Source organism: Taudactylus pleione, unplaced genomic scaffold (genome assembly GCF_031769625.1).
Source record: "Taudactylus pleione unplaced genomic scaffold, aTauple2 ptg000464l, whole genome shotgun sequence".
Classification (NCBI taxonomy): Eukaryota; Metazoa; Chordata; class Amphibia; order Anura; family Myobatrachidae; genus Taudactylus; species Taudactylus pleione.
The window spans coordinates 3462908-3488955 of record NW_028284866.1 but is presented as its reverse complement, the minus strand read 5'-3'; the positions used below and the strand labels follow the sequence as shown (position 1 = coordinate 3488955).

Below are 26048 nucleotides of genomic sequence, written 5' to 3'. Positions count from 1 at the left end.
CTGAAATCATTTTAGTTTTTCTTGACCTCAAATTAGTAATGTATGACTATTTTTACAAGGAAACAAATTAAAAGTATTAATTTGTTGTACAGTGTTATCATGCTGCAGCCGTTTGGGAAAAGGGGCTGGGCAGCTACAGACAGCGTTTTCAGAATAGGGGCGTATTAGCCTCGTTTTCGAAGCATGCTGAGGCCAGTTCCTGTGTCCACCGACACAGCTTCTCTGGCCCCAGGAGCAAGTAAACACCAGCCATCCCTAGGAACCTGAGAGTTACTCAGATGAGCGTTGTTCACGCAGAGTGATCCAATACTGCGTCTTTGGAACAGCCCTCGGATCTGCAATGCCGGCAGTAGGCGTCATTGTTACAGTAGATGCGCCATTAGCATATAATTGCACAGCTGTGCAATAGTTTGTCTCTGAAATAGGCCCGCAGTACGCTGTCCAGGATAAATTCTGCCTACAATTGGAAATTATAGTGCTGCAGACCACGATAGATAAATATGCAGAATCTTTAACACAATTTAAAAAATTTACTTTATTTTGTTTTACACAAAGTGCATATGTGTCTTTTAGCATTACAAATTTCACACAAATGAAGCATAATATTGACAATTAGCACAGTGTTACCATTTTCTTAGATGTTGCGTGTCAATAAACCAGTCTTCAAAGTATGCCGGTCGCCTGACTACAGAGCAGGAAGTCATTTTGTGAGCTGAACTACCGTTCAGACATGGATTGAAGAGACATCTCAGCCCACAAAATGGCTGCAGTGCATGTAGGTGACAGGAATACTTTAATAGTTGTGTCTCACTGGCCAAAACACAGATGTCTTGAGGGAGATGATTCACTAACACTTTATATATTCTATGATGACAACAAGTCATTGTGAAGGCAATAATTTACTAAATGTGTTGTCACCGATTCAATACAAGTTTTTTGTTAGAGTATTAATAAAAATATATTCAGCGATAGATTTTAATGTATGTTTGGATTGCATATAAGAGAAATCTTGAGCTAGCATGAACAACATTTGCCTCTTGGTCCCTTCACTGTAAACACGACCATGTGTAAACATTAGTGGTGCCTCCTCCGAATTATATTTCCTTACACACCAACAAATGATGGCTTCCATACTCTGGGGCCTGATGCTTACGAAGACATTGTGGATGTTGCAGTACGGTATAATAACCTGAACCATTTTTCACTTCTGTAAACACAGGTTCACTAGTCAAACTTTGCGTGGGGCTGCAGGATGCCATTGCTGACACCATGCAAGCCACATGCAGCTGCCGTAGGTCAGCGACAGTGCCGACAATAGGCCCCTGTGCTCTGTGCGCTGGCACCGCTTGCTCAACCCTAGTTACGGCCGTGGATGAGAGGCATTATACATAGCAGCTAAAATAAACAGTAGTTGAACCCAGAAAAGGAAATATTTATCAGTATGTTATCTCATTTTATTGTATTACACATTTTAACACCGTGTAGTGGTAGGGATGGCATGCGGAAATAAAACAGAGAAATCTTGTTAATAGGCCAGTGTTACCAAACATAAATTACAGATGAGCGGGTTCGGATTTACTCGGTTTTACTCGGATCTCAAAACGGCATTTTATTGGCTATCGGCTATTACGTGTTTTGGATAGCCAATAAAATAAATCCGAACTAATCAGAACTTGCGGTAAAATGGCGATAAGAACCGAGTAAATCCGAACCCGCACATCTCTAACATAAATATAGAATAATTAAAGAGAATGATGTCAAAACTCACTAGTTCGTCATCGTGTAGTCCAGCTGGTTCCCAAACTTGGTCATCAAGGCACCCTAACTGTCCAGGTTTTAAGGCTATCCATGCTTAAGCACAGGTGACCTAATTAGTACCTCAGCCACTCAGTATGGATAACTGTAATGGACTAGTAGAGGGCCTTAAGGAACATAATTGGGAAATCCCAGTGTAATTCATTGGCACTATAATAATCGGAGAATAGCTCCTCTATAATAAATTGATTAACATGTCTACTATGTAATCTATATAAAAGACACCGGTTACTCTGCGGACACTGCCACATCAAATACTTTGCTTGTCCTAAGTGTTCTCTCATGGATATTATAAGCTTTCTACTTAACCACAGCCCAGTCGGCTCTCAAGGCATTAAAGAGTACTAAATGAAAAAAAGACATTAAAGAGTACTAAATGAAAAAAGACATTAAAGAGTACTAAATAAAAAAAAACAACATTTCTGAAATAAAGACAGTCTGTAGACATGAGAAGGTTATTGTAAAAAAATTCTTTCAAATATACAACTTCAATAAAATTTAGACAATTACAACTAATATAAAGAGATTATAAAACAAAAAAAACATAACAAGATGAAAATAAATGTATCTTATGTAATTATTTATCAGTCCAGTTACCCAGATCATTAGCATAAGACAGTTTAAGGCAGTTCGGGCTCTTTAGCTGTTGTTGAACTACAGCCCCCAACTGAACACAGGTGTTGCTGGGAATTGTAGTGCAATAAGGTCTAAAGAGCAGCAGTTATGCTTCTTCTATGTATATACAGAATGTTTACGTTGCATTTTATGTTACGTATGAGGTGTGTGGGGGGGATTTTTATACTTTTTTTTCTCTTAACCACTTAACTCAAGGTTTGTGTTCTATAGAAAAAAGCTAGTGAGATAGATGCAGATTTAAATTCCCAGGATATATAAAACATTTAGACCTCACTGCTCAAAGCACAATGCAGTGACAATGCTATTTACAGTTCTACGCTGTTGACACATAACCCCCTTGAAATGTAAAGTGGCATTTTTACTAAGGTGAACATGGCAAGCCACTGCTTAGAAAAAGGAATTTTAATGCCCCATGGATCACAAAATATGTTTGGCATTTACAGATCAAAGAACATCGCAAGCGAATATGACAATAATAAACATAGTAATATCTTTACATTTCCTCCAAAGTCATGTGAGAGATTTTGGACTAATGGAATCTGTGACGTGGACAATTTCAGATAAATATGAGTTCTCTCTGGCTGCTTAGCTATGTGCTCATTGAGCGGCACTGTGTCCTGATAGTTACAGCTGGAAAGGAACAGAAACGAAATACTCTCAGCTCAGGCTAATATTTCATCAATATAGCAGGCACAGTGGTCTGGCCAATCACTCGCTCAGGCAATCCTGTCAAACGCCCAGGCTTCTTCGCTTCCGTTTTCCGACAAAGATTTGTTCTCCTAAAGGGGGAAAAAATAAGAAACATTGACTGAGTTAAGTGTGTTTTTGAATGGAAACTCTGCATATTTTGCAAATTCATTTGTCATATGGCACCAGGGGCAAACGTAGGTTTTCTAGAGGGGGGTTTCTAAATGTTTGAAATTAGAGCAAGTGTGGCCAGTCCATGAGAAGGGCAGAATTAGCACTTATCCAGCTATAATATACGTTATACGAAGTATAGTGTATGTAATAATTCTGACATATGCAGGACCAGTGATCACAGTTTGCCATAATATGCGGCAGTAGGGCCATCCTGCCTGAGCTGAATGGTTTTATTTCAGATGTGGGATCATTCCAGAGCATTTGAGCAAGTTTGGGAGTCTGGGGGAGCAGCAAAAGAACCTTGCACTGCCCTGAGCATATATGTACACATCTCCTTATGTACTGGATAGTTAATTATCATACAGTATACAGACACTATAAATGGTCTATAACAGTGCATGTTTTCCATACAGTATATCCTAGTTGGTGCAAAAGTGTAGTCATTACTGGCTCACACATTTTAAAAGATCAACAGGTGCTGCTAATTATTAAATATGTTACACTGAGTAGATCTTAAAAACATGCAGCTTTAGTATTAAATGCTATTTCTATTGTGGTAATCATGATGTGGACTGGGGAGGGGGTTTCCAGGCAACTGGAACCTGTATTTGCCTATGGGCACCCTATACTTTTTCCACCAGATCATATACTGTAAATAATAAATAAGGGGTGATCAATGGGGAAGTACTGTAATTGGGGAATGGAAATTGCAAAATCATTTTGGTAGTGAGTAGCCTCCTTCCCCATATGGAGATCAGGTAGACTTGTAATGTTTTCTCCAACATCATCCAGTATCAAATATCTTTAACCCTCTAAGAAAGAAATGTATGGAATGATTGTAAAAGGATGGCAATTTTAATATTGCTGACCCTCTGTATGGCTGTTTTTGAATATGACTCCAAAGGATAGCTGAGTAGATGGAATAGGTTATGGGTAGTGTACTGAGTATCTTGGTACTGACTGAGAAAAATTAATCTCTAGAGGCCAGAGATTGTATTATGTGTAGGTCTCCTATGTGTTTGGTTTCCCTGGGCAGTCATCTTTTTTCCACCCAAAATTGTAGACTCGTTGATCATATCTTCCCCTTGTTCAGACTCCTTGTGCCCCCAAAATGAAGATAAGTGGGAATAGATTCTGATAACTGCTTTACTATATCTTGGACATAAAATAAAGTATAGGATGGAATTTATGGCCTAAGCAAACCTCAGGTCACATGGATGTGCCTGTAGCCCCCCCCAGCAAATTAATATACAACCCATCTAACTAGCCTAATTGGGCATGGTCCTTTATTTGTGGATGTGATCACTGCATAAATGGTCTGTGTGGTAGCTGTATTGCACATGTTTGTAGTTTGGTAGGGTTCCGGCCTTAACTGATCACATTGAGTTATTGGGACCTGATTTTATTATATGCTGTCTGAACCAACATCCATGATAATGCAGAACACATAGAGGCAGCCATTTTGTGTACTGATACGATATTTATGCAGTCTAGAGTCATTTATTAGAAGTTTTAATATCCCTGAAGCACAGTACATAATAAAAGGGAAATACCCTTTGTTTCACAATCTGTGTGTGTAGTTGATTCCATAGTCAGGGTTTTAACCTTGCTCTTTTTTTTTTTAGCATAGTAGTTTACAACAATCAGACAACCCAAGCTGGAGTTAATCACCAGCCATGGGTCAAGCATGAGGGTATCTTGTTTTCCTTCTAGAGGGTAAACGCGATAATGGTATCTCAGGAAAGGCATTTCATATTCACTAAAGGGTTTGTGACTGACTTAGTGTGAGGTGGAAATTGGTGGTGATCAAGACATGTAGGGCATATCCTCTAATAGCCCAAGGCACTTCCCACTGTCCCTAATCGTCACGCACTATCCATCCACAATTTGTGGAGCCCTGCCAGTTCTGTACATGGAAATATGGACTGTTCAATGAAAATGAAACTCTTGTGGAGTATGAACAAATTCAAAATCTTTATAATGGCATTAGTCTGAGATATAAATGTGGTCATTACATAAAAACCATGATGTATTTTGGAAATGCTGATTTTGGGGGGTACCACACCTTTGTCTCCCTTATGACCTCTTGGTCCTGGTGGTCCAGTGTACCCTGGCTCTCCTCTGTCACCTGTAGAAATAAAATTAATTATTTACCATCTTTAATGCATAAATAGTTTTCTAAAATTATACTATAAGTAATGTAAATAATTCCACAATGTTTTAGGGAAAGATGGCTGTGGGATTTTTTTTTACGGTTACCCTCATGAGCTATTAAAGGGAACCTGCTGTCTGCAGCCGAGGCAGACATTTTGTTGCCTAGATTAATATTAATGAGGACAGAATTAGGAATGAGTGGCACCACTGAGGCATAGGGAACCTTAGTCCAATTGATTTCATTTATTGATTGGCGGTTGAGAACACAAAATGGCCACTGCCATGGTATGTAGACGAAAAGGCACCCTTTAATCTCTAGTTGACAAGTGATTGGACTGTACCACTGCCCCAGTCCTTGGTGGGGATCATTTAAAGAAACTGATTTTAAAGTGACATGGACAATAAAATACTGGTAATATCCTTTCCACTCATGAAGGTGACATATTTTTTAAATATGCTACTTACCTTTGGCGCCTGGGTATCCTCTCTCTCCCTTTTGTCCTGGTAAACCTGGGGATCCGGCAATTGTTCCATGAACTGAAGAATAAAATAGAAGTGGTTGATAGTTTTGATTGTACATAACGATGATCATGATATAACTACAAATAGAAGGACAACTGTATTTTCTAAAAAAAATAATAATAATACAATTTAGACAACAAGGCCATCGAATAGTAACATTGGACAATTTAGAATTCCAATTTTTTCCTCGAGGGTTAGTTGTAATGAGGCCACAGTCTCTTCACAGGTAACCAGGATTAATCATGTAGATGTCCTTGACAACTTGCCTCTGCCATTAGTTTAACATGCAAGCTCTTTCTCGTGAACAAATCTTATTCTAATATCATGGAAACCCTTTTTTTCCCAAACACCTCCCTCAACACTATTTGTATTATGTTTGACGATAATCTTTGTTGTTAAAGTGAACCTGTCACCTGTAAAGACAGTGAAGGAAGCCACTTGTGTGTATTCAACCAACATTCATGAGAATATGACCTATTAATTCACTAGCTGGCTCATAGTGAATGGAGGAGCTGTAATTTCCATGGAAACTGTCAGGCACTTATTCCAAGTCAATGCATGGCTGCTTTCTTATACAGATTGGTTCAGCCCACAAAATGTCTGACACCACTGCATTTAGGTGAAGGTTGCATTTTAAGACCCTGTGCACCATACACACAGTATGACTAAGAAATTCACATATTAAGTCAAACTTAGAAAGGAAGAGTACATGAAATGCATACGGTACCTCTAAATAGCTCCATGAGATCGGTTGTGATGTTAGCATGGGTTGCATATACTTGGCAGATTCCGGGTGGTCCTGGTGGTCCTTGGGGACCGGGAATACCTGATCTATGCACGTTGTAAGTGGTATCTCCAAGGAGCCCCTGACCTAAGGTTGAAAAAACCAACAATGTTTACTGATTTAGTTATGACGTTCTTATGTGGTCATTTAATATATTAATAAGGATATTTGAGAGCTAACAATCAAACAAAATGTTATTAATCTAAAGGAAATATTTAAATCATTATTTAAAAAAAAAAAAAAAACCTGAACTACTGATCATTTTGTGATAAAGGTCCTTTAAAAATCTATGTATCAATGCACCAACTCCAACTGAAGTTCTATGATATTATGTGACCTGCAGCAACAAACTTCTTAATTTTGTTCCACTATTCTGCACTTGGGTCTATGTCTATCTAAGTGCACAAACGAAATCGAGTTAAACTGATCCAACCAAGAATATCAACACACTCACTCTGTATTCTTTCTGTTACACGAGATGCAACTTCATTGTAATCAATTGACAAAGATGATGAAGAGGAGGAAGAATATGATGACCCTGATGATAATGATGATGATGCTGAAATTGCTGCACTGTCTCCCTTAGGACCTCTTGTACCTTGAAGACCAGGAGGTCCAGGTGGACCTGGTGGTCCTGATATATATTGACGAATGTTGTCACCTGGAGGTGGACCATAGAAGTTAAATAATCAGGGTACTGTAATGTAATACATTTTGCACAACTAAATTTAACTACATTGGCTGAAATGAGATTGTCCAGCATAAATTTTGATAATGTAATAATTTCTACACAATATGAACTGTTTGTGTGCCATTACCGATATGTTATAAATCAGAAAAAAGAAGGCAGATATTTCCGTGGTTAAATGTATTCTTAAGTAAATTCTGTCACCAAATTGAAGCCTGGACCATTATGTGTACTATACAGTCAAACCATAATTGTGGAATGACTTGAATTTTAGAAAAATAGGTATATTTACTTGTCAGATATTCAATAAGTTCAGTCCGTAATCGATCGCTCCTGTTGTCCTCAGCATAGGAGACCATGCTGCCACCTCCAAGGCCAGGTGTTCCTGGGGGTCCAGGGGGTCCTGGTGGTCCTGGAGGTCCTGAGTTGTATCCAAAACCTAAAGGAACAAAATCTTGGTTATACCATTTTTCTTAAAGTCAGTATTCTTTCTATGTCACATTCATGTTTTAGACCTAATGTGGCAAGTTTTATTTTTTATTGTGTTCGATGTATGTGATTTAGTCACCTATACTGCTTGAACATTCAGAAGATAGCCGGAATTTCATATTTAACCATAATGGGGCAATTAAACTAACAAGCAGAAAATGATCATCGTATTAGACTTACCTTGCAGGTAGGTTGAAATATCTTCTGTGTTGTAGGAAGTCATACTTGTGCCTGGATTTCCTGGTGGCCCCATAGGACCAGGGGGGCCGGTGCGACCTGGACGTCCATTTTGACCTGGTGGTCCTGGAGGACCAACAACTCCTTGAAATTCAGATGCTAAATTAGCAGAAATACAATAAATATGTTAGTATAAATATATATATAGTGTCATGTATTGTAAGTATTATTTATTACGTATGTTTTTAGTTGTATGATAATTAATACAATGAGATATACAGAACTTCTTTCCAGCACCAATATGTATAGGGAATGACGTAGACGAGACAGCTTGGTAATTTGTCTATTTATATTTCTCAACAACATCATTGTATATATGGTAACTGTCTTATTAATTTACTAACTCACTCTGCAGGAAATGCAATACCTAGCATCATTAAAGTTAAACATCCATATTATCTACTTAAGTGATTAAAATTAAGCAGAAATATTACTATGACAAACTTAGCAATACAACACTGAATTAGAGAGGAGCAGTTTGGTCTTGGCTTAGATCCGTGCCGAGATTTCTGTGAAAGATGACGTTTTGCCTCGTTCTGAGAGCCGAACTTTTTGGGAAGATCAGAGCCAAAACTGAACCGCTCATTTCTAAACTGAATATATGCAGTCGCTATTCCCTGTATTAAAAAAATTCCTTCTTACTTTGAAGTAAAGCTGCTATGTCACCGTAGGCCGATCCTGGTAACCCTGGCAACCCTGGTGGACCAGGTGGCCCCGGTAGGCCGAATGATAGCCCGGAACCTAGGAGATATAAATATGACTATAAGCCTTTCCAATATGGGAAGACGTAATCTTATATGTATTATTTTTTTCTTAGTCTGGTTACACCTTGTTCCTTGTCATAGATAATTAGGGAATTGTGCCATATTATCCCACCCCATTTGCTGTTGATATTGGTAAAAGTAAAAATGAAGAACGTACTTTGCAACATTGATAAGATTTCTTCATAAGTAACAGCTGGTCCTGGAATTACGCCAGCTCCATCTGTTGATGTTAACCCAGAACCTGGTAATATAAAAAGGTTAGTTCAATAATGACTCTAGAACATTTGTTGGATTGCTGTAAAATGCGTTGACCCTTCTTAAACAAGACATCATAACAGTCATATAGTGATAATCTAAATATATAAAACAGAGCACTGTGCAAGACGACATATGTGATTGTTAATTTGCCTCAGGAACATGGAACATGCTTATTAGAAGGCAACTCAGGCAGCTGTCTCAGGCAGCAAGCTTAAGGTATAAAGAAAGTTGATTTCCATTTAGAAAATAAAAGTGTCTTTTATAATGTACACTACACTATGCAAGTGTTTATTTTAGTTTTGGCTAGTGATGACAAGTTGTGGATTTGGCTTCTTCCCTCTAAATTTGAAAATGATGTCCTACCTCTTATGTAGCTCAAAACTCGGCTGGCCAGTTCTGCATAATCGACTTCCTGTCCACTATTTCCTGGTGGCCCTGGTGGTCCTTGGGGCCCAACCAGGTAATTTCTGACATTTTCACCTACATAGAAAGGAGTATATATTTAATATCATATCCTAGGTTAATGATTTACACCAGCCACACATTTCAAAAATGATTTCCATCCCAAGTGTCCAGTGTTGGGTGGCAAGATATAGATTTCTATTGGGGATATGCCCTGAACCAAAGTTGTGCAACCTGTAGTGTGGAACTCCATGAGGTGCCCCAAAAACAGGTTCTTTCATCTCCCGATAGTGAAATATACAATGCCTTATTTTGCGATCCTAGGGCAATGAACACACAGATGTGGTGTTCCAGCTTAATAAAGGCAGAGTACCATTGCTCAAAGCCATTCCAACAATAAGTGGGGCCATCAACAAAAATTGGAATAGTTAATTATAAGTTTATGTAGACGAATGTAATAGATTTAGGGGCCTATTCATCATAATATGCAGTGGCCTCAAGTAAATATCTGTCTATCCATGAGTTGTGGTGGCAGATCATATTCTACCGGAGCAGTTCAGTGTTGCTCCAGTGGTGGGACATCTGCTCCGAAAAGCAATTGTCCCGCGATCCCTAAACTACACACTTTCAAAGCTAATCAGTAGCAGCAAAAGTTTATACTGCCCAGCAGTGTTAGTGCTCATATGAGAACTTAGTCCATACATGCACATGGCATGGGTTGGGGGAGGTGGAGGGATCTTTGCAATCCAGACCTTCTACCCATAGGAAGGAGCGGGGCTCAGCAGGCCCAACAACATCTGACACTGACACTCTGGTCCTGTAATGGATGCAGGAGATATCCGTAATTTCTCTCGCATGTATAATGGGGCAAAATACAATACTGAAAAGGTCCCCATAGTAATAAATGGATGAGGGTAGTGTAAATAAATAATGGATAGAACACTGTCTGAAATGTTAGGTTATCGGGTCCATACAAGTAGATTTTATCTTTATTTTAGCCTATGGTTCTAATGTTGATATACAAGCATGTTTATCAATCGCTTAGATCTCCCATTTTGGCTTTATAAGAATGATTGATCATCACTGTTAATTTATGGGGTGGCGCCAAAACTATGCAGTGCCAGTCAGTGTAAGAGACCATAGAAAAAACAAACCAGAACAAGGAAAAACAAGGCTGACAAAGAAGAAACACAATAAGGACAATAGACGGCTGACGGAGAAGGTGCAGACATGAGGCGGAGGGTAGACAGGTTGTGCTTTTGAAAGTTATTAGTCTAGACATCTCCACTAATCCTTCACACACAGGCATAGCTATTTATATGGTAGCTGCTGCATTCAAAAGTACATTTTATTATACCTGACACAAGAGGTTTAATAACTAGCAAATAATTCCCATAGACAATAATAGCAGACTCCTGTAAGCAAAATGTACAGGTTTTCCTAAGAGAACATATTGCCCCTTATTTTAATCAGCAGCACCATTTATGTCCCTCACATTGAGACTTCATCCATTCTATGGTTTAGGAGAAATCTCCATGACACCTTCAACATAAGTGCCTTAAAATATCTAATTCAGCTTTCCCAACAGACAGAATGTGTCACATGATGTCACTAATTTAGTACATGTTCATTCTGGGGGTTTCATACTTTGGATGTATTGTGCAATGTATTGTTGGACTTCTTCCGCTCCACGACCAGAGCTACCGGGTTCGCCAGGAGGACCAGGAGGGCCAGGTTGACCAGGGGGGCCAGGAGGACCAGGGGAACCTTGGCCAGGTCTACCACCTGGTGGACCTAAAATGGATAAAAAATAATACTAATGTGTTACTAACATATATAGTAAATATAAAAATATGCCACTAATATAGTTCTGACACTCACAAAGTCTCGGTAAACTAACAACAACATTGTGTATTTCATATATATCAAGATGGTCAATGTCCTAAGGCAGAGGATATCAACCCTGATACTCAAGTACCACCAACAGGTCATGTTTTGAGTTTTTTATTATTAACCATGCATAGTTGAGTTAATCAATTTAGCTGGGTCAGTAATTATTATTCATGTAGGTGGGGTAAGGAATCTCCATGGTCACCTCCTGGGATAATACAAGAGGATCAATATTATAGAGTTGCGCAAAATGTGGGTTGGGATCACGTATACACTTAAATATTCCAGCTTTTGCCAAAATAATCCTAACACGAATAACTGTTAAATAACTTCTGAAATCATTAAGGTAACGTTGATACCTGGGGCCATAACTAGGGGTGTGTAACATGTGCTGTCACAAAGGACGGAGGGCACTGGGGGCGGCACTGTTGCTGTCCCACGGACCTTGCTACTGACTAACAGGGTGCCTGGAATGGCTATCTGCCTCCAGTATCGCTGCTGCAGGGCCACCAGGCAGGCATCCTGCAGTCTGTGCAGCCGCTCGGAGCACCCTGAGGATGCTCCGGGCAGTGCTGCACTTACCGGTGCTGGCAGCCACACCCCCTCTGTGCATCATCATAATGTCATGTGGTCAGAGGGCGGGGTTGGCACAGGGTGCCCGGCCAGCTTGTTACGGTGCTGTCATTACTTGTATAATCAAAACTGAAATGATTATTTGTGGAGTAACGGTTTGCCCCTGTGATATTCATTGCATAATGTGTTGCAAATAATAACGCCTATATATGTAGGGTCACGCTGCACTCCTTAAACGTTCCTAAACAATTCTGGAATTTTGACTTACCTCTGGAACTTCCTGGTATGCCGGGAGCACCTGGAATTCCAGCTTCACCTGTTAGTAATAATTATATTAGTCATCTGAAGATATTATATATTAGCTCTTTACAAAGAGTATTGCTTAATGCACAATAAAATACAGGTAGAAGAAAATGCTTCATATGTTACTTTCCAATGACAAATGGACAACGTGGCTTTTGATATCAACTAATCATCTTTTACTTAAAATATGGGGTTAAGCGACAGTACAGGGGAAAGAGCATTTTGTTGTAGTGTGAGGTGGGCAGGGAATTTTCTATGCAATCAATCTTTATCTCCAGCTTTCCATATGTCACCAGTTAGGAAATGGATAGAATGAGAACAACATATAACCAATCAGATTATCAAATATTTGTGGGATCACAGAGTTTTCCTAATTTTATTGGAATGTGTGATCATGCTAATGAGGACAGGGACCCAAGTGGCAGGGGCAGTGTCAGTATGCGAGGAGGAAAACAGAAACAAGCTGGAACCCACAGCCTTACAAAGTGGGAGGAGTAGAGTCCTCCCAACAGCACAGCGCTGTGATGTCACATCCTGTCAAGCTGAGGTGGGAAGATTGTGGGGATATTCCTTCTACAGAAGACTGGTGAAAAAGTTGCCTTTAGCAACCAATCAGCTTCTAGGTATCATGTTATAGAATTAACTCAAAAAATGATAGCTAGAACCTGATTGGTTGCTATGGGTAACTTCTCCACTTGTACTCTAGAAAGTTTGATACATCTCCCCCTGTGTGGTTAAACTCTGCTGTATATGAAACACAAGTGTATGGATGCCAATTGTTTGCAATATATATGAACGCTAAACTGTACCTCTTTCTCCTGGTGATCCGGGGGAACCAGGACTTCCAGGAGATCCAGGTGATCCTGGTGATCCTGGCCCGCCTGGAGGTCCGGAAGGTCCAACAGCTGAAGCTCCTGTTGAAGCAACACCAAAAATGAAGCAATTACACCCAACTATTTTGACTGCTACAAGACAGTGGAACAAAAATAAGTTCAATTGAATAATATTAGTGGAACTGACCATCACGGCCTGGTGGTCCAGGTAGTCCTGGTTGGCCTGGATCGCCTGGTTGTCCTGTATGAAACAGAAGTAGTTAGTTACAAACCACCATATAACAAGATACTTTATAAATGCAATTAAATATGATATATTTACCATAACAGAATTGACATATAATTACTATAAAGTAACATCTGCTGGAATCAGTGGAATTAAAGCAAGATGCAACGCCTTATTTATTTACCTGGTTGACCTGAAATGCCTCTCTGACCTGGATCACCTAGCAGATGAAAACAATTATTTGGTAATTGTATTTACAATGCACGTTACACTTTACATATTAGCATGGAGAATAGTCAGTATCTTATTAGTATGTATAGTATAAACTGCTAAAATTCAGCTGTTGGCTTTCTGAATAGTAGAGATGGGCGCATACCCCCGGGTTTTGGTTTGGGTTTTGGCAAAACAACCCTCAAATGTTATGGTTTTGGTTTTGTCAAAACCACCCTCAAGTGTTATGGTTCGGTGTCGGTTTTGGATTTCTTTAAAATTGATATAAACAGCTAAAATCATGTAATTTGGACCAGTTTACTTACAATCCAAAAACACGAGATCTAGTTTTCAGATCCGAGATCCAAACTTATGGGTAGACCCGAACCGGGACTCAGTCCTACTCAGAACCCCAAAGTTCGGGTGTGTTTAGTTTTCAGCAAAACCGATCAACTCATGTTTACTAAATAGATTAGTATGCTGACCCATGATTACCGTCTCCTTTAAGTTATGATTCTTAGTGAAGCATTCCTAGAGACTGATTTTTAGGGGTGTGGCTTGTTATGTCAACCTACAGGATGCCGACACCATAATGTCAACATGGTCTGAATACCGACGTAAATGTCATGTCGACATGCACTATGTCGACATGGACATAATGTTGACATTGTGTATATCGACAGACCGCATGTCTAGTGATAGAGCCCTAACCCTGCCATAGCCCTAACCATAGCCTAACCCAAAAGCTAACCCTAAACCTGTACTGTCAAGATTGTGACAGCTGACAGTGTACACGAGAATGGAGTTCTGTACTAGAGTTCACCAATATGGATACAACCTCACTCCAAAAGTGTATGGACCATTAACACAATGTCAATATATTAATTAGAACTTTATGATAAGTCTCTATTTGTCTCTTACCTGGGTCTCCTTTAGTTCCTGGCGTACCTGGGGGGCCAGGTAGGCCAGCAGAAGCAACGGCTTCTATAGACATAAAACAACATGCGTTATTGATTACCGCCAGCGCCTTATGCAAGACAATCAACAGACAGTTTTGAAATATGGACGTTTCCTTACCTGTTGGTGGCAGAGAAGTTCCTGGAGGACCTGCAGGTCCTGGTGGGCCTGGGGGTCCTGGTTTACCATCTCCTAATCAAGAAAAGGAGAATGGAATATTACCATATGTCATTGGGTCTAGCAATATTGTACACTATAAATTATCGTTAGCGATAGCATTTCTGGACAGATAGACAGGGAGGCCTGGGTTTGCTTTCTAGACATAAATCCAATAACATTGATAACGACTGGCAATTAAATATTGTACCTGCTGGTCCTGCAGGACCTGCTGGACCTGCTGGGCCTGCTGGACCTGCTGGGCCTGCTGCACCTGCTGGGCCCACTGCACCAGCTGGGCCCACGGCACCCACTTGACCTGCTGCACCTGGAGGACCCTGAGCTCCTGCTTGTCCTGGTGGACCTTGAATTGCAGCCCCTGCAATATAAAACAATCTTTAGGTTATAAACATTGACTATTAATTATTTGTCTTCATTTATCAGGATCCATAAATTATATCGACCAAACTAATCCAATGTAAAGGTCCAGTGTGCATTAATGTGGTAGAGTTGTTGAATATTATTCATACACCTTTATTTGCATGTACAACTTAGGTGCACAACTAACGCTGGCCATATACTACACAACAAAGCACACAATCCAACCAAACGGATGAGGGGCTGATGCCGTGCTTCCATGCACTGAATGATTTCTGGGCACCGTGTACAATTCACTGCATGTAATTGGCAGAACGCCATTTAAAAAAAAACAACTTCTTATTGTTCATGAACATACACTGAACGATAATCAGAATTTTCGTGCATCAGCTAGATGTGGACAATTATCGTTTAGTGTATGGCTGGAAACAAGCTCTCTAGAGTGGAATAGAGTGAAGTCATTTGAATAGGAAGGTCTATCCAATCACACGCCATCAATGCTGTACATCATAGAAACATGTAAGTACAGATATTCTTATATTAGTGTCATTTTAGTCAATACCCAAACTGAGCCCATATTGTACGTCTCCTTACGCTTATTATTTGTAGTTGATATATTAATTCGCCATCAGTGTTCTAACATCAACATCTACTGTAATCTGTCATAAAATACTGATTCCATTTTATCTACATATTTTTGCTATTGGGAGGTCAATATTACAGAGATCGATCATCTATGGTTTGAACAGGGCAGGCCTTGTCTTGGAATGGGCTGTGACCGAGTTACTGGTTGACTAACCTGGTGGTCCTGGCGGTCCTGGCAGTCCTTGTACTCCCTGTGCTGCGTACGTATCTAGGTGGAAAGACAACAGTCTGTATAAGAAAAACTTATGCTATTAAAAGTATCCTACAAATGTATGTAATCTATCAGGGATTCATAGCCAACAGGTGTGCATCTATTATCCTTGTCGGAAATAAGTTTATTAATGCTATTGTTGTTGTGATTTTGATATAAAATTCAGATCAACCGAACACAATACGTAGTGCTAATTCTGCTGATAAAATAACCTTCGGGCGAGAGGTAAGGTTAAAAGCCTCGATCATTTCATAAAGACTTTTATTGTATGTAACTGTACAACTTCCTTTTATGAAAACTCTAGTGCACAAAAAAACAGAAAGTCAGGAAAAATAAAGTTGTGTGATCAAGATTTATTTGTTTCCCAACAGCCTGATGTGCATGTACGTTTGGTCCTTGGTGAAGATGTGGGTTTAGCATCATCTCTTTCGGCAACTAAATAAGCATCAGTGCCATTCATTTCTATTATAATTGGGGTGGATATCCTTATTGGATAGTACCGTCTGCATGTGATTACTTCTCAGGTGTGCCCAGAGATCTATTACAGATAAAATATTCTTGTTTGCACATTATTCAGATATTTAATCTAGCCTGTATCATCTATATAGTAATATCCCCATACTTGCATGACCATTTGGCACTGACATTGAGTCATTTGCAAGAAGGAAAAGAGTGGGACTCATTGGTGACACATTGGTATTACAACATTGTTATACAAGAAGGGGGGTCATTTATTTACATAGATGTAATTTTGAACAATGCACTAATTCATAACAACCAATCAGCAATTAGTTTTTGTATTGTCTAGTGACGATAGACTAAGCAAGTATCTGATTGATAGATTGGTTGGTATGATTTCAAGCACTGTGGCACTCATGTTACTAAATACCACCCATAAAATCTGTTTGTCACCCAGTATGCGGAACCAAGTACATAAATATAATATACCAAATGCTGAGCCAGTGATATGTGCTATTTATTGGTACCAAATTCATACTTTCTGGCCTTGAGTATGTAATTCCTGGATCTCCGGGCTCTCCACGGGCCCCCTTTGCACCTAGATAGGAGATATTTATTTTTAGATCAGAACCAGCGTTTTGCATAGACCAAATAATTCTAAAATATCATCCATAGACACAACAACGGTGGGACTGATGACGCTTTTTATACATATAAATAGCTCTTATATATTGATAGTCTCACCTGGTTGTCCTGGAAGACCAGATGGCCCAATTGGACCTATAAAATAATGGTAATGGAATTATTGGACTAGGTCAAACTGATTTTTTCACAAAAATCCAACATATATAAATAGTGTTTACAATATTATTATTACCCATAGTCCTTCTAAAGAGGGAAAGGTGTTACCTGTAGCAACTAGTAATTTTGTGAGAATGTACTATAGAAATAATAGCTACGATCTGATTGGTTGCTCCAGGGAATTTCTCCACTTTCTCCTCTGTAGGAGGTTTGATAAATCTCCTCTATGGGTTATGCCATTTCCCAATTATTCTTATCTGTGTGTGCTGATGTGCTACATACCTGGGAGTCCTGGCGAGCCTGGTGGGCCCAGAGCGCCGGGGGGACCTGGTGGTCCTGGAACAACATAAGAACTACCGTCTGCAACAAAAGGAAAAAAATAATACATTAAACAGAGACTCTAGCTACAGCAAAGCCAACAGGGACATAGAATGCATGACAAAGTTCCACAACACATCAATGAATTTGTCAGGATATTATATTGTGTCATAGTGTATAGAGAATTACAAAATATATATTATTATTACACACCTGTAGAGACTCTTCCTGGATCTCCAGCATCACCTATGAAATAAAATATTTAAATTATAGTCACAGCTCTGCTTATTTGACTGGAGGTAAATCAGATTATGATATACGCACACACACACACATAAATATGGGACTGACTAAAATGCTAATATTCTATATTTCTTATGTTTATTGTTTGTTTAGGAATAGGCACATTATTTTATTTACCTTTAGTTCCTGCTCGGCCAGGGGTGCCAGGTGGTCCTAAAATAACAAAAAATAATTATCATTATTCAAAAATTTTATATTTGTGAACACATGCCCTGTAATGCCAAACTCTACTATAATAAGAGCAGGCAACATGTACCTGACACAGCGTAATAATAACTATATACATATAATTGCATTTTACTTATGTCACAAGTAGATATAACTATTAGTACTAATTCCATACGGCATCCACCCATCATGTAATTTATCCACCACAATTATATCTAAATACAGTCATTTCTATGATAGCCCAACGATAACCCAATCTGTTCTACTTGGCCCACCCATGTTGTCTGTTAACCACACCCACAAGGGTGTGGCTTCTGGTAGAAAAGGTTATCCCAAACTGCAAATCGTTCTCTAATATCCTGTGTTAACATATTTTCCTTTGTTACTGTTCATCATAAGCCTTTCAGGATAACATTATGCTCAACGGCTTCATCTTCTTATTATATTCTTTCACTATGATTTCTGTTTACATGTCTCTATATTGTTATATAGTGTGGCATCAGTAATATCACCATGCTGTGGTGCACATGATTGAATGCTGCCTGAGGTCATCGGTGGTATGCTTATGAGGCAGCCTGAGGCAACAAGCAATAAAGTAGACACAACCCATATACCCATACACAAGCCCATGGCCGGATTGCACCTTCAGGAGGCCCTAGGCACCAAAGACATGGGGGCCCATCCCCACTCTTCCTGCCCTATCCCTCTTGTCAGCATCGCCCCCACTCATCATTCCGCTCACCCCCATTTGTCATCTGGCCCACAGCCACTCGTCTTAGGAAATGCACAGGACTGCACAGGGTAGCAATGAGCTCCGGCCGGGGGTGGCCTTGAGAGAGGGGGGTTGGGTTGTGGTGCCCCTGTGCCCCCTCCCTTAATCCGGCTCTCCACAAGTCTATGTTAGTTGTATAATTGATGGGAACTTGCTGAGTCAGGCAGCAGAACACTTACATTTACCTCTGATGGTCTGTGTGATTAGCTTGATGCACTATTGATTGGTGCTGGTCACTGATGGTGGTTACATGGTCATACCTGGTTTTGTAGCAACCAGGATTATTGCACAGAACCAAAGTGTGCAGAGTTAAACCTCATCCCTTAGGATTCTGGGCCTGATTCAGACCCGGTCGCAAGCGCTGAGTGCTTGCAACCGGGTCGATGGTGGCCCAGAGCGCATGCGCACGATGGAGCCAGCTCCGTCGTGCGCATGCGCGAGACCCGGATAGCGACGGGCAATCCGTCACTCCGGGTCTCGCACCAAAGGGGGCGTTCTGTCGATGTTGAGTGACAGCACGCCCCCTTTGGTGGGTGGGCCGGGGGGGGTGGCTGCCCAGACGGAGGAGTTCCCATGAGAACGCCTACCATTTGGGGGCGGCCCCACTGACATCACAAGTGATCACAAGTGATGTCAGTGGGAGAGCTTTCGGCTCTGTTTGAGCCGAAAACTCTCTGGGACTTGCGGCCACGAGACCCTATCACAAGGGTCTCGTTGCAAGCCCGATGGTCGCGATGGTCTTGACCATCGCGACCATCATCCTGGCCGCTCGAGCAATGCGAGTGGCCAGGAGGCCACTCCATAAAAAAAAAAAAAAGACGCCCTGATTCAGAGCGAGCGCTCTGTCAGAGCGTTCGGCTCTGAATCAGGGCCTCTGTGTTAATATTTGCTAATTGTTTCTTATTTGTCCATTTTTGACCGGGCATACAGCTGACTTTCTAGAGATGCAGAGCCATCAATATGAAGAAGCCTCTCTTGGTCTTGTTAGAGCTCATCAGTACAATACTACTTTCTAGTATCCTGCTATAAGAAGGCAGTAGCTGCATTATTTATAATGGAAGGCATTTAGGGTTCTTAGAAGAACCCATTGCAGTACTGTGTGAATGCTTTGTTTGGTTTACCAGTTATGTACTTTTATCACAGTGAACTCAGAAATATTACCTGGTGGTCCCTGTGCACCGGGAAGTCCTACAAAATAAAGCAAAAACAAGGACATTTAATACAATAGTTTATGTAACTACATGGTAACATAAATGTTGTACTGGGAGAGCCAGCTCTCTACAAGGATCTTCTTTCACACTATGAATTATTAAAGAAACAACTAAACAGAAGGGATTAAATGGAACTGGATACTTTGTGCTTTGTGAGGCTCCGCAGTATATGAATTATTTATACTTTAAACTTTCAGTGACACTTTTGCGTTGTGTGTAACCATTCTGAGGCCCAGAGACAACTAGCTAGCAACAACCCACTAATGCTGTGTGGAAGGAGGACGTCAGATCATAGGAGAAAGTGGAGATGATTAAATAAAACTGAATTACTCAGCTGACCAGTTCTGGTCAGACGGTAAATGAAGGTGAATGATATTGCACTGACCCTAAAAAGGGTTTATCTTTCTGGCCTCCGTCTGTTTCTCAGCCATTTAGTCACATAGAGTTGTTACATTTCTGTTGCTCTTGGATAGGACACAGCTCTGCTGTGCTATAATTGTGGGCCTGATTCAGTAAGGATCACTATTGCAACAGCAATTACGCACGCAGTCTCACTGTGCAAATATGCTAATGATTGCAATTGCAATGCTGTCGCAGTCAAACATAAGGACGCCCACTTTACCTTATACACACCCATAATACTTAGCAAAACAGCAAAACCATCGGTAACATAGAGTACCATCGTATCCGCACGCACACTTGTACAATGGGTCTGCGTAGTCACTGTGATCGCAGTCCCGATTGCAGTGGAGTGTTTGCGCTCACGCACTGCGATGCATACGCGTGCGCAGAATGCAACAGACATCCGATTGCGCGCGTAATCTCAGTTGCGATCGGTAATGATGATCAGGCCCTGTATCAGCAATGTGTCATATCCAAAGGTAATGAAAACATAGATGAAAGTCAGAAATATGTAGCAATTTATTTTGTAAAAGTAGCAGGATGGCTTGTCAAGCTAATTAATTAAAACCCAATGAGGGTATTATGCCGCTGTAATATTCACTAGCATAGGAGGGATTCAATTCTCGGTGATGGCAACATTGCAGATTTTCCTGAGTACCAGTATCGGGTGTGAAGGTTAATTTGGCGATGGAGGCAGGGAGTTGTCAGATAAATCGTCCAAACACTAAAGGGCTTGTACTAGGGGTGGGCAATAAATGGCCCCTCAGCTGTTGTAGAACTACAAATTCTAGCATGCCCTGCCACAGTTTTGCTATTTGGCCATGATAAAACAGTTGCAAGGCATGCTGGGATTTGTAGTTTAACAACAGCTGCAGGACCGTTTATTGCCCACCCCTGGCTTGTACTGTAACACATGAAATAAATAAAATAATGTTACACAATGTTTCCCTTTTGCCATATTTCTTCAGCTTTGTTAAGTACCTGGGCCTTCATCAAGCAGTGAAAAGTGTGGAGAATCGAACCAGTGGAGACGTTGACCATAGCAACCAATCATCTTTCTACCTCAAAGCTGATTGGTTGCTATGGGCATTCTTTCCACTGGTCCACTTTATTCTTCTCACTGCTTGATACATCAAAGTTATTAGTCAGATGTATTTGGGAATGGCAATAACGGTATCAGTTATAATAATGATACAACTAGCATTCATGGCTTAGTTTTCTGCTGTATCTTATTTATACTTGGGTTTCTTATGTAATGAAAAGTCTTAGCTTTAGTAGGACTTTTCCTCTCTGATCACTGTGTCAGGGCACAGTAACCGGACAGAGATTTCTCCAAACTCAATGCCCACAGATCCGGCCTTACCTGGCAGGCCGGGGTCTCCTGATGAGCCTGGAGGCCCTCTTGGTCCTGGCAGTCCCAAAGGCCCTTGTTCACCTGAAGAACACAAACATTATTATTATCAGGAAAATCTTTTATTGTGCTTATTTAGGACAAGTTGATATTAGTTACCAAGAAGAATGTATAGTAATAGGGTTTGTGTGCAATTGTTTGTTGCACAGGTGACCTTGCGTTATCTTGTAAGTATATTAACAGCCATTTATTGCTTTTATTCAAAGAAGATTAAACCAATGATGCAATATCAGCACGTATTTACTGAGTGTATGCATCACATGGTATTATAACAATGAGTAATAAATACATTATAACATTTGCACCGTCACTATATCGGAGTAAGGTTAAGAACGTATACGCAGGATGTTGTATGACATCATCCTCTATATGTCAGATATTAGGTGACGTCAGTATTTCATGGCTTACCTCTTGGTCCTTGATGTCCATCTGGTCCGGGTGGTCCTAATAAGGAAAAGTAAAGTTAATCAGTAAACAATATTCATTAAGCTACAGTACAATAGCCTTCATTAAGATTAATGAAGGAAGACAGAGCTGTTAATCAGTAATAAACACTTTGCAATCCAGGCAGCACAGAGGCTGTTACTGCCTCGCATCACTGAGGTCATGAGTCATGGCTCATATGTGTAGAGTTTATATGTTCTCTCTGTGTTTGTGTGGATTGCCTTCGGATACACTGGTTTCCTCCCACACTCCATAAACATACCGGAAGGTTAATTGACTCCTGTGAAAATGAATGCTAGTACAAGTGTATATGTGTGTACTTGTACTTTATGTTAGGGACTTTAGACTGTAAGCTCCAATGGGGCAGGAACTTAAAAAAATTACATATAATTTTGCCTACAGCACTGCATAAAATTAGTTACATCATTACAGGGACGTAACTAGGGTAGTGCGACCAGTGCCATGGCACAGGGCACCGCAGGGCAGGGGGCGCTGTTTGGGTCTGTCGATTTTCCTATTTATTATCATTCTCACTTGTAGCTTCCTCTCCTTTTATCCCCAGCATCTCCTGGCCTCTTCTATCTCTTCCCTTCCCCATGAGGCCATGGCCCTTTTTCAGGTGCACTATCTTATGTCCCAATTTAAAAAAGGGGGTGGGGGGTGCCAATGCCCTCTCTGGCACATATTGGTCATCTTAAATACGCTTCATATATCTTGTAAACACATGCTTGTGGGCCATAATGACATACAACACAGGATAACAATAATAAATCATTAATAAAGGCGTTGTTGGGTCTTCATGAGATGTAGTTCCATCACCCGCACAGTATAAACTTATTGTACAAGTGATAGAAGAATTGGTGCTTATTATAGCGATACTGATGTTGTGATTACTTTATAATAACTACGCTAGTGCTATAGTCAGTCAGCAAACAAAGCTGCTAAAAATCAATACAAAAAGATAACAAAAAGATACAAAAAGGAATTCAGGAGTTTTCAGAAGCAATAGAGCTCAGAAACAGTAGCGGAAGTTCATCCCAGACGCCTGGAGGCAAGTTATCATTTAGTGCTCCCTTATCCCCCATATTTACAGCCCTAAGTGGGGTGAATATATTGTTGGTGATGGAGGAGGTGCCCCTTCAGAGCTGGCGCCCGGTGGCAGGCGCCTCCATTGTCTCCCATAGTTCTGCCCCTGCTCAGAAAAGACTGAAACTGACAATGCCCTCTCTGGCACAGAGCACCAAAAAGTCTAGTTACGGCTCTGCATCATTATATCACCAGGCGGGTTCTTGTCGCAGGACACAACAGACGGCTCTTTAGATAAAATGATATCCAGATGCACTAACAATGATTCATTGTTCTTCGTGATATAAACACATGATTGAAAAGTGCTAAAGGAAGGAAGCCTTTAGCAAACTTCCAGAAGGACACGTACAGGCCAATCAATTACAGTTAACAAAGGTGGGCAGCCCCTTACTGAATAGTTCAGCAAAGGACTGATTGTAACCTGAACTGGAAGGTCCTGTGTAGGTACACGAGAACGTACTCACAGTCTATACATATGACATACAATGTAACAATCTAATAGGCCTGTACAATGCCTCCTTCAGGAATGTTGCGCTTTGTCACAGGGTACAGGAAATTGTAAGTGTCCATTCTCCCTGTGTCAGTAAATTGTGGTATCTCACCTGCTGATCCTTTAACTCCAACCTCCCCAGAGGGTCCTGGTAATCCCCTTGGCCCTGGTTCTCCTGTAATCACAAAGAAGGGCTATGCTGATTAGTTTGGGATGTGGTTACTATTCCCGCAACAAAAAATTCAGTTTATTCTGCCACTAATGCTCAGGAATGGATTGTAAAAGCCTCAGAGGGAAACCCGATTATAGGGCCCAAATGCAGAGTAACAATGGATATAAGACATGTGGCAACAGAAGTGCATTAACAACTGGGAGGGCATGCATGCAGCGTCCCACACACGCCTCTTGCTGGCGGTGCCATCTTCCGTGTGATATGTTTAGAAGACTGCGCAGGTGCAGAAGATATAAATAGGCTCTGGTACCATCTATCCGAATATAATCACACAATAGATGGCACCACTAGTATAGAAATATCCAGGGAACGGCTTTGGGGTCTCTAAGATACATAGTCACATTCCTTGTCGGAGACCATTTGTGATCGGTAACAGTGAGAATGCTTTACTAGCAGCACCACAGAGGTCCTTCTGTATACTGACCTGAAAGACCTCGGGATCCCTTTTCACCTGTGTCACCTAAAATAAAAATAATATGTAATATTATAATGAGCAGCTATAAGTAGACAACCGCACGAAGATATGATTGTTTAAAAATATATATAACCAACAAAAGTATTATCATTTTGTTCTAGGTTAATTTGGAGGACATTGAACAGGAACAGGTCAGACCAAGTAAGACGTCTCTACCTTTAACTCCAGGTGGTCCAGGAAGCCCTTTGTCACCTGAAATCAACAAGAAAAAATATTGTCACGTTTCCATACAATTACAGAAAGACATCATACTATATACAATAGGACATTAATGCAATGACCATTACAGCATACTCCTACAGTATGTCTTGTTCAATATATTTGGCTTGCTAATTCCCAGGAACCGGGTTGATTTACTATTCTAGCCAACAGATGGTGCTATTCTCTTGCTGCTACAGGGAACGTGATAATTAATTGTAACTCAGGAAGAAAAGCAATACGTCAGAGCCATCTTTAAAAAACAAAAACAAAAAACAAATATACAGAGAAGCAATGTTACGAATAAGTTCCGCCTGTGTGATTTATATAGAACAATACATAAATAGAAAATGCTGGTTAATAAAAAAGTTAATATATCTAGAATTGTATGTGATATTTCCAAAACCATGAACAGTTTTCCACTGAAATTATTGTGGTGGCGCTGTCAATGCTTCTCTCTGTGGAGAATTTTTTTACAGTTGGCTTTTAAGATGTAAGCTTTGTTCCAAATATATCTGTTTATATATTATAATCAGTAATGGCTGCCTCATCCCCGTTTTGTGCAGCGAGGTCTCATCCAGAGGCAACGGCAAATGATGGGTCACAATTACTAGTTAAACTATAATAGGGGCAATCAGACAGGTGTTTTTCTGCCTTGTAGTTGTAACATTATTAGTTTCAACACAGATGTACAAAAATGTGGCTGTGAATATTTCCAGTCATTTATGCCCCTTGTTTTCATGTGATGATCGGACATGATTCAATGAAATGCATGTAGGGGCGATGTGCCATTGGGATGGTGTGTGAATGCTGTCAACATCGCCCCACAGAGGTGCGCAAGAAAATGCACGGTGTTAGGCTACTGTATGTACGGGTTACGTGTGCACTACACAGGGCCCGTACCTTGCGCCAGATCACGCAATCACATTTAATTTTATTGCCCCTGAAGCCTGCTTATACACATATATATATAACACTCTTCCAAGGGACAGTTCCCCTCTGTATATTGCCCTGGAGATTCCATTTTCCTTCACAAGATGGTAGCTATAGTAAATGTTTGCAGTGCATGGTGGCCATTGGTTTCCTAAGCCAGAACTGTACTGAGTCTGTGTAACAAAATACACACAAATTACCTTTAGGTCCTGGCAGTCCAGCATCCCCTCTGTAACCCTGCTGCCCTGGAATACCTGATCAGAAGTAAAATGATACAATTAATTGCATAGAAGTGAAGAAAAATAATAATAATAATAATAATAGTTGATTATTATTATTATTATTATATATAG

General features: G+C 40.4%; 1 protein-coding gene across 2 annotated transcripts in view; it reads right to left on the bottom strand.

Annotated features, from left to right (window-relative positions):
* Positions 1–516: 516 nt before the first annotated feature.
* The window catches only part of COL17A1 (collagen type XVII alpha 1 chain), a 64646-nt gene continuing 39114 nt past the window's right edge, over positions 517–26048 (bottom strand). The window contains exons 26-56 of one of the 2 annotated variants that reach the window (XM_088448731.1): positions 25896–25949; positions 24721–24756; positions 24514–24549; positions 23970–24032; positions 22246–22281; positions 21790–21861; positions 19975–20001; positions 17991–18026; positions 17784–17816; positions 17535–17612; positions 17196–17231; positions 16990–17049; positions 15936–15989; positions 14970–15137; positions 14723–14794; positions 14567–14629; positions 13620–13655; positions 13397–13450; positions 13186–13290; positions 12342–12389; positions 11258–11404; positions 9572–9688; positions 9108–9191; positions 8829–8927; positions 8130–8285; positions 7753–7899; positions 7227–7433; positions 6716–6859; positions 5932–6003; positions 5378–5440; positions 517–3230 (exon numbers count right to left, since the gene is read on the bottom strand). In XM_088448731.1, coding sequence (XP_088304857.1) covers positions 3181–3230; positions 5378–5440; positions 5932–6003; positions 6716–6859; positions 7227–7433; positions 7753–7899; positions 8130–8285; positions 8829–8927; positions 9108–9191; positions 9572–9688; positions 11258–11404; positions 12342–12389; positions 13186–13290; positions 13397–13450; positions 13620–13655; positions 14567–14629; positions 14723–14794; positions 14970–15137; positions 15936–15989; positions 16990–17049; positions 17196–17231; positions 17535–17612; positions 17784–17816; positions 17991–18026; positions 19975–20001; positions 21790–21861; positions 22246–22281; positions 23970–24032; positions 24514–24549; positions 24721–24756; positions 25896–25949 — 2453 coding nt within the window. In that variant the 3' untranslated portion in view covers positions 517–3180. The remainder of the gene's footprint in view (positions 3231–5377; positions 5441–5931; positions 6004–6715; positions 6860–7226; positions 7434–7752; positions 7900–8129; positions 8286–8828; positions 8928–9107; positions 9192–9571; positions 9689–11257; positions 11405–12341; positions 12390–13185; positions 13291–13396; positions 13451–13619; positions 13656–14566; positions 14630–14722; positions 14795–14969; positions 15138–15935; positions 15990–16989; positions 17050–17195; positions 17232–17534; positions 17613–17783; positions 17817–17990; positions 18027–19974; positions 20002–21789; positions 21862–22245; positions 22282–23969; positions 24033–24513; positions 24550–24720; positions 24757–25895; positions 25950–26048) is intronic. The other variant, XM_088448732.1, reaches the window with a different exon arrangement.